At 28.5% G+C, this 15,804-nt stretch overlaps 2 protein-coding genes across 4 annotated transcripts in view; one reads left to right on the top strand and one right to left on the bottom strand.

Annotated features, from left to right (window-relative positions):
- Positions 1-10,911, bottom strand: part of LOC141393833 (thioester-containing protein 1 allele R1-like) — a 48,931-nt gene extending 38,020 nt beyond the window's left edge. For 2 of the 3 annotated variants that reach the window (XM_073967380.1, XM_073967378.1), the window contains exon 1: positions 10,519-10,873. In XM_073967380.1, the coding sequence (XP_073823481.1) occupies positions 10,519-10,595 (77 nt within the window). In that variant the 5' untranslated portion in view covers positions 10,596-10,873. Of the gene's footprint in view, positions 1-10,518 lie in introns of all 3 variants that reach the window. The other variant, XM_073967379.1, reaches the window with a different exon arrangement.
- The window catches only part of DIP-epsilon (Dpr-interacting protein epsilon), a 791,100-nt gene that overhangs the window by 161,016 nt on the left and 614,280 nt on the right, over positions 1-15,804 (top strand). The gene's annotated exons all lie outside the window — the stretch shown is intronic.

Consider the following 15,804-nt stretch of genomic DNA (forward strand, 5'->3'; position numbering starts at 1 on the left):
TCCACGAAAAATGGAAAAATATTCTTTAAAAAATCCACGATGTATGGAAAAAATTATTCTTTGAAAAATCCACGAAATATGAAAAAATATTCTTTAAAAAACCCAAGATATGTGAAAAAATATTCTTTAAAATATCCACGAAATATTTAAAAATGTTTTTTAAAAAATCCACTAAATATGTAAAAATGTTTTTTTTTTTAAATTCACGAAATACCTAGAAATAATCTTTAAAAAATCATCAAAATATGGGAAAATATTCTTTAAAAAATCCACGAAGAATAAAAAATATATTCTTTAAAAAATCCACGAATAATAAAAAATATATTCTTTAAAAAATCCACGAAATATGCAAAAATATTCTATAACACGAAAACGAAATATAAACAAATATTGTTTATAAAACCACGAAATATAAAAAAAAATCTTTAAAAATTCCACGAAATGTGAAAAAAAATCTTTAAATATGAAAAAAAATCTTTCAAAAAATCCACTAAATATGAAAAAAAAAAAATCTTTAAAAAATCCACGAAATATGAAAAAAAATTCTTTAAAAAATCCACGAAATATGAAAAAAATTCTTTAAAAATTCCACGAAATTTAAAAAAAAATCTTTAAAAAATCCACGAAATATGAAAAAAATCTTTAAAAATCCACGAAATATGAAAAAAAAAATCTTTCAAAAATCCACGAAATATGAAAAAAAAATCTTTAAAAAATCCACGAAATATGAAAAAAAATCTTTCAAAAAATCCACGAAATATGAAAAAAAAATTCTTTAAAAAATCCACGAAATATGAAAAAAAAAATCTTTAAAAAATCCACGAAATATGAAAAAAAAAATCTTTAAAAAATCCACGAAATATGAAAATAAAAATTCTTAAAAAAATCCACGAATTTTCTAAAAATAATCTTTAAAAAATCCACAAAATATGGAAAAATATTCTTTAAAAAATCCACGAAATATGTAAAAATGATTTTTTAAAAATCCACGAAATTTCTAATAATTTTTAAAAAATCCACAAAATATTGAAAAATATTCTTTAACAAATTTACGAAATATGAACAATAATTGTTTAAAAAATCCACGAAATATGAAAAAGTATTCTTTAACAAATTTACGAAAAATGGAAAACTATTCTTTAAAAAAATCCACGAAATATGGAAAAATATTCTTTGAATAATCCGCAAAATATTGAAAAATATTATTTAAAAAATTCACGAAATATGAACAAACTGGGATGTTATATATTATTTAACTTCCGTTGATCAGCAATCGGAATTTATGCAGAAAAATATCATGTTTCTTGAGACTGTTCCAATAAAAACTAAGCGCGTCGATATGAAAAGTAAACCCTGGTTCAACTCGACTATTAAAGCTTGTATTGCAGATAGAGACATAGCTTATAATAGATGGAAACGCTAAAAAACTCCTGAACTACATGACGAATTTCGATTAGCTCGGAGGAGAGCAAGTGGTCAAATAAATCTTGCCAAAATGGAATATTACTCGACTCGATTTAGTTCCGCATTGGACTCCAAGAGTAAGTGGAAACCCATTAATGAAATTGGTGCTGGCAAACCAACTGCTACTACTTCCGTTCAATGTGACGTGGATGACCTCAATAAATCATTCATCGATATTCCAGCTATTGCAGCAGACCTTTCCTTTTATAGCACTAATAGTGCATCTAATGACGAAATATCTGGTGAGGTATCTTTTGAGTTCCGTTGTGTCACCAGTGACGAAGTTTTAGGAGTGTTAAGTCTCTACCACTCCTTCTACCTTATTTTACTTATCTATTCAACACAATACTGACCACAAGTACTTTTCCCGCCCTTTGGAAACATGCCAAAATTGTTCTTGTCCCGAAATCGAATATGGAATATCGGCCTATTGTAATACTTCCTTTTATATCTAAAGTCTTCGAGAAACTTATAAACGCCCAAATATCAGAATGTCTCCTATGCACTAGACTACTATCTGAGGTACAGTCAGGTTTCCGATCGGAGCACAGTTGCATCAGCGCGTTATTAGAAGTTTTAGAGTCAATCAGATGTGACGTTGATGAGAACAAAGCATGTTTTCTCGTTTTATTGGATCACTCCAAGGCTTTTGATACCGTCGATCATATTGATCTCCATATTAAACTTCGCCGTCTTTTTAATTTTTCCAATACATCGACTAACCTCATCAAATCCTACTTGTCCAACCGTTCACAATCGGTATACTCTGGAAGCTCTAAATCCAAACCATTGGTGGTATGTAAGGGTGTGTCACAAGGATCCATTATTGGGTCCCTTCTTTTCAGTATGTACGCGAATGACCTTCCCAATCAAGTAGTTCACAGCAGTGTGCATATGTATGCCGATGATGTGCAAAAAATTCTTAAGCACCCATGTGAGTAATGCAAGGTAATCCATTCTTAAATTAAATGATGACCTTGACAGAGTTTATAAACGGGCCACAGCAAACGGTCTCCTCTTGAACTCTACTAAGTCTAAATGTCACAAAAATAAAAGGCTGCTTATTGAAAACGTTGATATTCTATAAATCAGGAAGAAATAGAACTTGTCAAGCATGCTAAAAACCTGGGAGTACTTTTTAATTCCACTCTATGTTGGTCCAACCACATTAACCAGGTGGTTGGACAAATTTATTCTAAATTGCGCACTTTATGATTAACGCATTCGTTTACCCTCCCCTAATATACGGTGACTTCTGGCTAAAACGTTTCTGGTACCCGGCTTGATATACGGCTCTGAACTTTATGCTAATTGTGACTCCCTAAGTCGACGAAAGCTAAACGTGGCTTTTAACAGCCTTACACGTTATGTTTTTGGTTTACATAGAACTCAACACGTGTCTCAGTATGCACGTTCTATTTACGGTATAAGCTTTAACAGTCTCCTCCATATAAAAGCCTTAACATTTTTGCATAATATTATCTTTAAACAAAAAATATGGAAAAATTGTCTTTAAAAATTGACGACATATGGAGAAAAATGGAAATTCACGAAATACCTAAAAAATCTTTAAAAAATCTACAAAATATGGAAAATATTCTTTAAAAAATCTACAAAATATGGAAAATATTCTTTAAAAAATCCACGAAATATGGAAAATTATTCTTTAAAAAATCCACGAAATATGGAAAAATATTCTTTAAAAAATCCACGAAATATGGAAAAATATTCTTTAAAAAATCCACGAAATATGGAAAAATATTCTTTAAAAAATCCACGAAATATGGAAAAATATTCTTTAAAAAATCCACGAAATATGGAAAAATATTCTTTAAAAAATCCACGAAATATGGAAAAATATTCTTTAAAAAATCCACGAAATATGGAAAAATATTCTTTAAAAAATCCACGAAATATGGAAAAATATTCTTTAAAAAATCCACGAAATATGGAAAAATATTCTTTAAAAAATCCACGAAATATGGAAAAATATTCTTTAAAAAATCCACGAAATATGGAAAAATATTCTTTAAAAAATCCACGAAATATGGAAAAATATTCTTTAAAAAATCCACGAAATATGGAAAAATATTCTTTAAAAAATCCACGAAATATGGAAAAATATTCTTTAAAAAATCCACGAAATATGGAAAAATATTCTTTAAAAAATCCACGAAATATGGAAAAATATTCTTTAAAAAATCCACGAAATATGGAAAAATATTCTTTAAAAAATCCACGAAATATGGAAAAATATTCTTTAAAAAATCCACGAAATATGGAAAAATATTCTTTAAAAAATCCACGAAATATGGAAAAATATTCTTTAAAAAATCCACGAAATATGGAAAAATATTCTTTAAAAAATCCACGAAATATGGAAAAATATTCTTTAAAAAATCCACGAAATATGGAAAAATATTCTTTAAAAAATCCACGAAATATGGAAAAATATTCTTTAAAAAATCCACGAAATATGGAAAAATATTCTTTAAAAAATCCACGAAATATGGAAAAATATTCTTTAAAAAATCCACGAAATATGGAAAAATATTCTTTAAAAAATCCACGAAATATGGAAAAATATTCTTTAAAAAATCCACGAAATATGGAAAAATATTCTTTAAAAAATCCACGAAATATGGAAAAATATTCTTTAAAAAATCCACGAAATATGGAAAAATATTCTTTAAAAAATCCACGAAATATGGAAAAATATTCTTTAAAAAATCCACGAAATATGGAAAAATATTCTTTAAAAAATCCACGAAATATGGAAAAATATTCTTTAAAAAATCCACGAAATATGGAAAAATATTCTTTAAAAAATCCACGAAATATGGAAAAATATTCTTTAAAAAATCCACGAAATATGGAAAAATATTCTTTAAAAAATCCACGAAATATGGAAAAATATTCTTTAAAAAATCCACGAAATATGGAAAAATATTCTTTAAAAAATCCACGAAATATGGAAAAATATTCTTTAAAAAATCCACGAAATATGGAAAAATATTCTTTAAAAAATCCACGAAATATGGAAAAATATTCTTTAAAAAATCCACGAAATATGGAAAAATATTCTTTAAAAAATCCACGAAATATGGAAAAATATTCTTTAAAAAATCCACGAAATATGGAAAAATATTCTTTAAAAAATCCACGAAATATGGAAAAATATTCTTTAAAAAATCCACGAAATATGGAAAAATATTCTTTAAAAAATCCACGAAATATGGAAAAATATTCTTTAAAAAATCCACGAAATATGGAAAAATATTCTTTAAAAAATCCACGAAATATGGAAAAATATTCTTTAAAAAATCCACGAAATATGGAAAAATATTCTTTAAAAAATCCACGAAATATGGAAAAATATTCTTTAAAAAATCCACGAAATATGGAAAAATATTCTTTAAAAAATCCACGAAATATGGAAAAATATTCTTTAAAAAATCCACGAAATATGGAAAAATATTCTTTAAAAAATCCACGAAATATGGAAAAATATTCTTTAAAAAATCCACGAAATATGGAAAAATATTCTTTAAAAAATCCACGAAATATGGAAAAATATTCTTTAAAAAATCCACGAAATATGGAAAAATATTCTTTAAAAAATCCACGAAATATGGAAAAATATTCTTTAAAAAATCCACGAAATATGGAAAAATATTCTTTAAAAAATCCACGAAATATGGAAAAATATTCTTTAAAAAATCCACGAAATATGGAAAAATATTCTTTAAAAAATCCACGAAATATGGAAAAATATTCTTTAAAAAATCCACGAAATATGGAAAAATATTCTTTAAAAAATCCACGAAATATGGAAAAATATTCTTTAAAAAATCCACGAAATATGGAAAAATATTCTTTAAAAAATCCACGAAATATGGAAAAATATTCTTTAAAAAATCCACGAAATATGGAAAAATATTCTTTAAAAAATCCACGAAATATGGAAAAATATTCTTTAAAAAATCCACGAAATATGGAAAAATATTCTTTAAAAAATCCACGAAATATGGAAAAATATTCTTTAAAAAATCCACGAAATATGGAATAATATTCTTTAAAAAATCCACGAAATATGGAAAAATATTCTTTAAAAAATCCACGAAATATGGAAAAATATTCTTTAAAAAATCCACGAAATATGGAAAAATATTCTTTAAAAAATCCACGAAATATGGAAAAATATTCTTTAAAAAATCCACGAAATATGGAAAAATATTCTTTAAAGAATCCACGAAATATGGAAAAATATTCTTTAAAAAATCCACGAAATATGGAAAAATATTCTTTAAAAAATCCACGAAATATGGAAAAATATTCTTTAAAAAAACCACGAAATATGGAAAAATATTCTTTAAAAAATCCACGAAATATGGAAAAATATTCTTTAAAAAATCCACGAAATATGGAAAAATATTCTTTAAAAAATCCACGAAATATGGAAAAATATTCTTTAAAGAATCCACGAAATATGGAAAAATATTCTTTAAAAAATCCACGAAATATGGAAAAATATTCTTTAAAAAATCCACGAAATATGGAAAAATATTCTTTAAAAAATCCACGAAATATGGAAAAATATTCTTTAAAAAATCCACGAAATATGGAAAAATATTCTTTAAAAAATCCACGAAATATGGAAAAATATTCTTTAAAAAATCCACGAAATATGGAAAAATATTCTTTAAAAAATCCACGAAATATGGAAAAATATTCTTTAAAAAATCCACGAAATATGGAAAAATATTCTTTAAAAAATCCACGAAATATGGAAAAATATTCTTTAAAAAATCCACGAAATATGGAAAAATATTCTTTAAAAAATCCACGAAATATGGAAAAATATTCTTTAAAAAATCCACGAAATATGGAAAAATATTCTTTAAAAAATCCACGAAATATGGAAAAATTATCTACAAAAAATCCACGAAATATGGAAAAATATTCTTTAAAAAATCCACGAAATATGGAAAAATATTCTTTAAAAAATCCACGAAATATGGAAAAATATTCTTTAAAAAATCCACGAAATATTCTTTAAAAAATGCACGAAATATGGAAAAATATTCTTTAAAAAATCCACGAAATATGGAAAAATTATCTACAAAAAATCCACGAAATATGGAAAAATATTCTTTAAAAAATCCACGAAATATGGAAAAATATTCTTTAAAAAATCCACGAAATATGGAAAAATATTCTTTAAAAAATCCACGAAATATTCTTTAAAAAATGCACGAAATATGGAAAAATATCCTTAAAAATCCACGAAATATGGAAAAATATTCTTTAAAATTTGAAAAATATTCTTTAAAAAATCCACGAAATATGGAAAAATATTATTTGAAAAATTCACAAAATATGGAAAATTATTACTTAAAAAAGTCACGAAATATAGAAAAAATATTCTTTAACAAATTCACGAAATATGAACAAATATTGTTTAAAAAATCCACGTAATATGGAAAATTATTCTTTGAAAAATCCGCAAAATATGGAAAATATTCTTTAAAAAATCCACGAAATATGGAAAAATAGGCTTTAACGAAATATGGAAAAATATTCTTTAAAAAATCCACGAAATATGAAAAAAAATGTTATTTAAAAATCCACGAAATATGGAAAAATATTCTTTAAAATTCACGTAAAATATTTAAATAAAAATAAATAAAGTTGTGCTAGCAAATACCCGTACAAATATTTAACAAGTAAAAAGTCGTTAAGTTCGGCCGGGCCAAGCTTTTTATACCCTCCACCATAAAATAGTCTTAATTAAAATGGAATAATTAGTGTCCTTTCACAATTTTAGGTGGAAAAAATTTTCGACCATGGATAGATACACCAATTGTCTTTATTATCAAATCTAATCTAAAAAATGTGTTTAGCCAGGTGAAAGGTACCATCTACGGGACTATATCAAAGTGTCAACCTATCTTTATTATTTTTGGTGGAAAAGTTTTGTAACTTTAGACAATCTCAAAAGTCAAATTAAATTGAGGGTAGTTCCATCAAACAATGTAGACCCTCAAAATGCTGAAAATCGGGAGGTACCTTTATACAGGATCTATACGAAAAGATGGACCTATGTTGACGAATTTTAGTGAAGAAGTTTCGTAATCACTGAAAATTCAAATGTCAAATTATAGCTAGTTCGATTAAAAATTGTTCCTAAAATTCTCAAAATACCGAAAATCGGGAGGTATCGTTATATGGGGCCTATATTAAACCATGGACCTATGTTGGCGATGTTCGGTGGAGAATTTGGATGACCACTGAGAACCTCAGATGTCAATTTACAGCTAGTTCGGGTGAAAATTGTAGCTAAAATCCCGTTTATGGGGGCTATACCAAAACATGGACCTATGCCCATACCCTTTGGAATATAAGTTTGTTGATCACTAGGAACCCTAAATGGCAAACTATAACTAATTCGGTTTGAAAATGTGACTAAAAACGTCCAAATACCTCTTCAGGGAGTAACCGATTTGGTCCATACTTTGCCCATCGTAAAATGTGTACCAGACTTAAATAAGGTTTCAATATAGACTCAATCGGCCCACTCCTTCGGGTACCTCCCACACAAAATTTGGGAAAAGTTCAGTTTAGTGCCATCTCTCGAATCGCTCTGATTTTTGTTTTAGCAACTTATATTCAGTGCCCTCCATACGACGGTACAAGTTTCATTAGGGGCAAGTCCATACTTCCTGAGATATAGATCAGGTTCAAATATGGACATTATTTGTCCACTCCATCCGGTACCTCCCACACAAAATTTCGGATATGTTCACTTTAAGACCTGCTCTCGAATCACTTTGATTTTTGTTGAAGCAATCTGCATTCGCTGCCTCAATTACGATGGTAAACGTTTTTTTCAGGGGTAAGTCCATACTTCTGTAAAATCCCCCTATGGCACCATATGTAGTGGCTGGAGATCCACTTTCATAATAGTCAATGTAGATCCATTCCTTTTAGTATCTCCTCCGCAAAACTTTTGATCTCTAATCCTAATGAACATTTTTCTCTATTCGAATTCCCAACATTTTTAAAAACCCCTAAATACATACGTTTTTGGGAAAATTTTTTTCAATATATACAGGCTGAGGGTATATCTCTGCCGGCAAAGCCGACTGATACTTTTTTACTTGTTAATTATCCTTTAAAGTATTGAAGTTTAATACCTAAATGTTGCGATATTTTTGTCGCAAAGTGTATACGTACTAAAAAGACAACGAAATTCTAAAACTCCCTGACAATAACTTCTGGTAAAATAGTAGTAATAGTCACCAACCAACAGACAATGTTGCTGACGTCTAGACGTCTAGCGTTCTAGAACCACAATCCACTTAAAAAATCTTTCGATGTGAAAGACATGTAAAGCCTACGATGCCTACAAATGCAAATTTGCAATCTTGGATGTATAAAATTGTCTAGCAACAACAACATCTAATAAGCCTGAGGATGTCAGCCTAACTAACTAACGAAACGACCGTCGCATAGCGGTTGATGTGTGTAGGACTTCTCTAGATATCAATTTTTCAATGTAATCTCCTTAGGTCATAGAGCTCGATTAATTAAATTAATTAAAATAGTAAAATTTTCGTGTTTTTATGACATAAAAGAATATTATTTTCTTACAATAGCTGGATTGATTGGAAATGTTCGGTACAAGTCTAATCTGCACTCGGGGAATCGAGTTATTCTTTTTTTTTAGTTATTTATTTCAATTAATTTATGGTATACAAATAACAGGAATAGGTTTTTTAGATAGATCTTCTTATTAGCATCAGTCCTCGCGGTAAAAATGTTTCCAATTGATAATTTAAAAAGGCAAAAGTAACACAAAAGTTTTTCAAATTTCAATAAAAATATATTGTAAATCTTTGAAATAGAATCGAAAATGCCAAATAAGAGCTACTGTGTCTGGGATACACCAAAACGTAAACCTACATGTGTAATATTTATTTGAAAGATTGTTTAGTTAGTGCGTCAATTCTGTTGGAGAATTTTGTTAGAAACTTCGAAATACCAGGCGGTATTATACTGAACGTATTATGATATGCTTCATTTTACTCTGTTTCAAACTTATATCTATATCTCTCTATTGAAATTACATATGTACTTTGTGTCAATATTTCATATAAAATCAACTAAAAACCCTTTAAAATAGCTTTATGTAACGCTACACAACATTTTTTAATTTCATGATTTTTGGTCAAGGTGGCCCCCCCGAAATGAAATCCTGCGTACGTCCATGGTGGAGGGTATAAAAACAGCTTTTGCTAGCCCTAAAAAAATCTTTCTTGTTCTGTAAAATTTATTGCTTAAATGTATATTTCAATTGTCCTCAAAAACTTAAATTTTTCTGTCTTAATATTTTTTTAAGATTTTTTATTATTTTTTAAATACCTATCATTTTTTTCTATCTTCACCAAAAACAATATCTTCTTTGTGTTACTTTAATTATTGAATTTCCTAATCCTTTCCTTTATATGTTTTTAGCTTAAAATCTTTTCTTAACAATATTTAAAAATCATAATAGTAATAATAAATTTCTACTTTTAATTTTCCCTGTTATGAATATTTAATTTATTTTCATTGTTTATATGGCAATTTGTCTTTTAGCAATTCTGGCGAAAATTGGCTTGTGTGTATTTTCCAATGAAATTAAATATTCACACAAAGTAAATGAGAGAACGTAGTACGACGATGACGACTAAACTGTAACCATATTTGCTTTCCAGCGACAGGGGGATTTTTTTGCTGAACTTTTTTATTTTAATTTTTAGCATTGGCACTGTTGCACATTCTACGACAGAAAAAAAACGTTAAATGTTGGGGAAATCCCAAATGGCCTTCCAAAACAAGTCAGAAGAAAATAACCAAACAAAACTTTGTTTTTACACTTGAATGTAATGAAGTAGCTGCATAATGTTACAAACATACGCCTTAATCACAAGAACACACATCACAGCACACATTAACATACAACACGTTAAAAAAACAACAACAACACGTTAAGTAATAAGCCAAACTTACCCTTCTGCCCGGCAATATGCAAATATTTGCATTAAGGCCAACAGCAGACATAACGTAGAACAGCGTTGACGTTTCATGTCTGCGACGAATTTTTGTCGTCTTCTTCTTTTAATTTAAGTTTACAAAACAAAACCGTTTAATGTTGTTTATCGGCGGCACTTTAAGATTCGTAAAATATTTTTTCAATTTAAATAAATCTCCCTTGGGGAGAATTCAAGTTGATCTTGTCGCTTTAACAGCCACACGTAGACTGACTAGAATTCTTGTGTGCTGGGCTATAATGTATTCATTCGCTTATCAGTTTGGCTAGTGAGTTTTAGAGAGCGTCATTCAGCTTGTTTTGTGAGACCGGCGTTATCTGTCGCATGTTATCATTTAAGTTAGTCTCAGCACAGATTGAATTGTATGGCTCTGTGATGAGTGTTCAAGCCGGGTTTTGGCAGTGGACAGGGTTGCCATACAAGGAGTATTTTCCCAAAATAAGAATATTCTTCAAAAATGACACGATTTTTGGAAAAAATATTCTGTTAAAAAATCCACGATTTAAAAAAATATTATTTAAAAAATCCACGATTTTTGAAAAAAAAAAATATTATTTAAGGAAAAAGATTTTTGAAAAAAAAAATATTATTTAATGAAAACCACGATTTTTGGAAAAAATATTCTGTTAAAAAATCCACGATTTAAAAAAAAAATATTTTTTAAAAAATCCACGATTTTTGAATAAAAGTATTATTTAAGGAAAAAATACTATTAAAAATCCACGATTTTTGAAAAAATATTCTTTAAAAAATCCAGGGTTTTTAAAAAGATATTATTATAAATAATATTAAAATATTATTCTTTAAAACCTACGATTTTTGAAAAAAAAAATATTTTAAAAATCCACGATTTTTGAAAAAAAGTTATTAAAAAATCTATGATTTTTAAAAAAATATTAATTAAAAAATTAAAGATTTTTGAAAAAATATTATAACAAATAATACTAAAATATTATTATTTAAAAAATCCACAATTTATTTAAAAATATTCTTTAAAAATTTAAAGATATTCTTTAAAAAATACAAGATTAATTTAAACATATTTTTTAAAAAATCCACGATTAATTTAAAAATATTCTATAAAAAATCCACGTTGTTGGAAAAAATATTCTTTAAAAAATCAACGTTGTTGGAACAATATTCTTAAAACAATTCCACGTAGTTGAAAAAAATTATTCTTAATAAATCTACGATTTTTGAAAAAAAAATATTAAAAAAATCCACGATTTTTGAAAAAATATTATTTAAAAAATTAAAGATTTTTGAAAAAATATTATAAGAAATAATATTAAAATATTATTATTTAAAAAATCCACGATTTTTGAAAACATTTTATTTAAAAATATGCTTTAAAAATTTTCTTTAAAAAATCAAAGATTAATTTAGAAATACTCTTTAAAAAATCCAAGATTAATCTAAAAATACTCTTTAAAAAATTCACGATTAATATAAAGATATTCTTTAAAAATACAAGATTAATTTAAACATATTTAAAAAAAAAATCCACGATTAATTTAAAAATATTCTATAAAAAATCCACGTTGTTGGAAAAAATATTCTTTAAAAAATCAACGTTGTTGGAAAAATATTCTTAAAACAATTCCACGTTGTTGAAAAAATTATTCTTAAGAAAAATCCACGTTGATGAAAAATATATTTTTTAAAAATCCAAGTTGTTGGAAAAAAATTTCTTTAAAAAATTCAGGATTAAATTAAAAATATTCTTTAAAAAATCTAAGATTAATATACAAATTTTCTAAAAAAAATAAACGAGTAATTTAAAAATATTATTTAAAAAATCCACAATTTTTGAAAAAAAAAATTACTTAAAAAAATCCACGATTTTTGAAAAAAAAAATATTTAAAAATTCCACGATTTTGGAAAAAAAATTATTTAAAAAATGCACAATTTTTTGAAAAAATATTATTTAAAAAATCAACGATTTTTTTTAAAAAAAAAAGAATTTTAAAAAATATTATTTAAAAAATACCCAAATATAGAAAAAAAATTATTTGGGAAAGCCCAAAGTGGGCATCATTCTCATTAACATGAGAATACTCGATGCCTAAAGAGTTCAGGTTTTCACTAGAAAAATCATCATTTCAAAAACTGAAAAGCCAATTGATAATTCCCTTCGCCGCACGGTGGTCGAAAGCACTGATCTAGCGGCGCGACATTAATAACTTGCAAACGAATTGAGATACGTCACTGAAATTTTGCACAAACTCAGCTCCTACCTGTGGGTAATAATGGGCCAAAACAATACCGGCCAATGTTTTGGTATAGCCCCCATATAACGGTACATTCCCATTTTCAGTATTTTGAGGATTTAAACGACAATTTCATAGCAAATTAGCTGTAATTTGGTACTTAGGGTTCCTAGTGGTCACAAAATATTTCCACCAAAAATTATGGACATAGGTGCACGTTTTGATATAGCCCCCATGTAACCGTACCTCCCAATTTAAGGTATTTTGAATATCATGACTACATTTTTAAACCAACTTGGCTGTAAATTTGCATTCCGTGTTCTCACGGTGTATAAAATCTTCTTACAAAACATTTTCAATACGGATTTATGTTTCGATGTAGCCCCTTTTATGGTACCCCCGATTCGTTGAATTTTTACTTGTTATCCCATATTTAATAACATATTTAGCTATAATATGGTATTATAGTGTCTCCGGGGGTAGATCTCCTCCTTGCAAACATTTCTCAAGATAGGTCCATATTTTGATTTAGCTCCCATACAAATGCACAGCTAAATTTGTATGAATTTCATGCAAAATCCCTTATTTTAAGGGTGCAGTCATCAAAAGATTTTGCAAATATTTGCAGCCCTAATTCCCAAAAAAAAAAAATAATCGAACCCAAGTTCGGCCAAGTTTACAAGATGCACTCTATGGAACAAGCGCGTACAACCCATAAAAACACTAAACAATTAAATTTTTTGAAAATTTATAGCTATATAACTAAGTACCTTCAGACCCCAAACTAATTTTTATAATTTAAATCACACCCTCTGCTATTAATTAAAAATAAATCTTATCCAGTTTCATTACGAATTTATTTAACATTTAAACAAATATGAAGCTAATTTTTTTGCAACTCTCTGTAAATAAAGTAATGATGAAGTTAAGCCAACGGGGAAATACTCCAGACTTAACCAAAAAATATTATTTAAAAAATCGACGATCTTTGAAAAAATATTTTAAAAATCGACAATCTCTAAAAAATTATTTAAAAAATCGAGGTGTTTAAAAAAAATATTATTTAAAAAATCGACGATCTGTGAAAAAAAATATTATTTAAAAATCCACGATGTTTTAAAACAATATTATTAAAAAATCCCCGATTTTAGAAAACAATATTATATTAAAAAATCCACGATTTTGGGAGAACAATATTATACAAAAGGTCCACGGTTTTAGAAAAAAATGTTATATAAAAAACCCACGATTAAAAAAACAAGTAAAAAAGTATCAGTCGGCTTTGCCGACAGAGATATACCCTCAGCCTGTGCAAATTGAAACACTTTTTTCACAAAAAACTTATGTATTTAGGAGGTTTCAAAATGTTGGTCTCGTATGAACCTACAAAAATGTTGATTAGGATTAAAGTTCAAAAATTTTGCTGAAAAAGTACTTAAAGGAATGGATCGACATAGACCATGGGGGTGCCATAGGGGGTTTTTACACCCTTCGGGCTGTTTTCTCAAGAAGTATGGACTTGCCCCTGAAACAACTTTTACCATCGTAATTGAGGCAGCGGATGTAAGTTGCTTCAACAAAAATCAAAGTGATTCAATGGCAAGTCTTAAAGTGAACTTATCCAAAACTTTGTGTGGGAGGTACGGGATGGAGTGGACAAATATAGTCCATATTCGAACCTGATCTATATCTGGTAGATATTATGAGAATGTGTAAAGTATGGACCAAATCGGTCACTCCCATCAAGAGTTATCGAGCCCACAATATTTTCCGAATATTTTTGAACCTTTGAGGGGTAGGTACCTGAAGGAGTGGACCGATATGGCTTATCTACGAACTTAAACTAAGTTTGAAAACAATATTACGAGGGCTAAATTTTGGCCGGAACCGGCATTTCCGTTCGAGAATTATCTTGCGCTTCCACCGATAAACATGGTGTCATAGGGGTTGTTTTTCAACTTTCAGGCTATTTTTTCAAGAAGTATGGACTGGCCCCTGAGGAAATTTGTACCTTCAAATAGGGGACAGTGAATACAAGATGGTACAACAAAAACCAAGGCGATTCGAGAGCAGGTCCTAAACTGAACTTTTCCGAAATTTTGTGTGGGAGGTACTCGAAGAAGTTTACCGATTGAGTCCATATTGGAACCTCATCTAAGTCTGGTAGAAATTTCATAATGTGCAAAGTATGGACCAAATCGGTTACTCCCTTCAAGAGTTATCGTACGCACAAATTTTCCGAACATTTTCGAACTTCTGTGGGGGAGGTACCGGAAGGAGTGGACCGATATAATCCATCTTTGAACTTGAACTAAGTTTGGACAAAATATTACGAAAGCCAAATTTTGGACCGAATCGGCAGATCCGTTCCAGAGTTATCTTGCGCTCCAACCACTACACACGGTGTCATAGGGTTTTTTTTGTAACTTTCAGGCTATTTTCTCAGGAAGTATGGACTTGCCCCTAATGGAACTTACAGCGTCGTATAGAGGACAGCGAATACAACTTGCGTAAACAAAAATCAAAGCGATTCGAGACCAGGTCCTAAACTGAACATTTCCGAAATTTTGTGTGGGAGGTACCGGAAGGAGTGGATCGATTGAGTCCATATTGGAACCTAATCTAAGTTTGGTCGAAATTATACGATATGCAAAGTATGGGCCAAATCGGTTGTTCCCTACAAGAGTTATCGTGCGCACAAGTTTTGCGACAAGTTTTGAACATTTGTGGGGGAGGTACCTGAAGGAGTGGACCTATATGGCCCATCTTCGAACTTAAATCGAATCTGGACAAAATATTTCGATACCCAAAATTTGAACCGAATCGATTGATCCGTTCGAGAGTTATCGTGCGCACCAGCCAGCCAGACAGACAGACCGACAGACAGACAGACAGACAGACGGACGGACATTGCTAGATCTACTCAAAATTGTCTGAAACGGATATCGTACAAACATACTTGGGGTCTAAAACCATTATTTCGATGAGGCACATTTTTGGTCGTATCAAAGTGTAAATACCCTCTTTAGCCTAA

This window comes from Musca autumnalis, unplaced genomic scaffold (assembly GCF_047663935.1).
Source record: "Musca autumnalis isolate F117 unplaced genomic scaffold, ASM4766393v1 scaffold_2, whole genome shotgun sequence".
NCBI lineage: Eukaryota > Metazoa > Arthropoda > Insecta > Diptera > Muscidae > Musca > Musca autumnalis.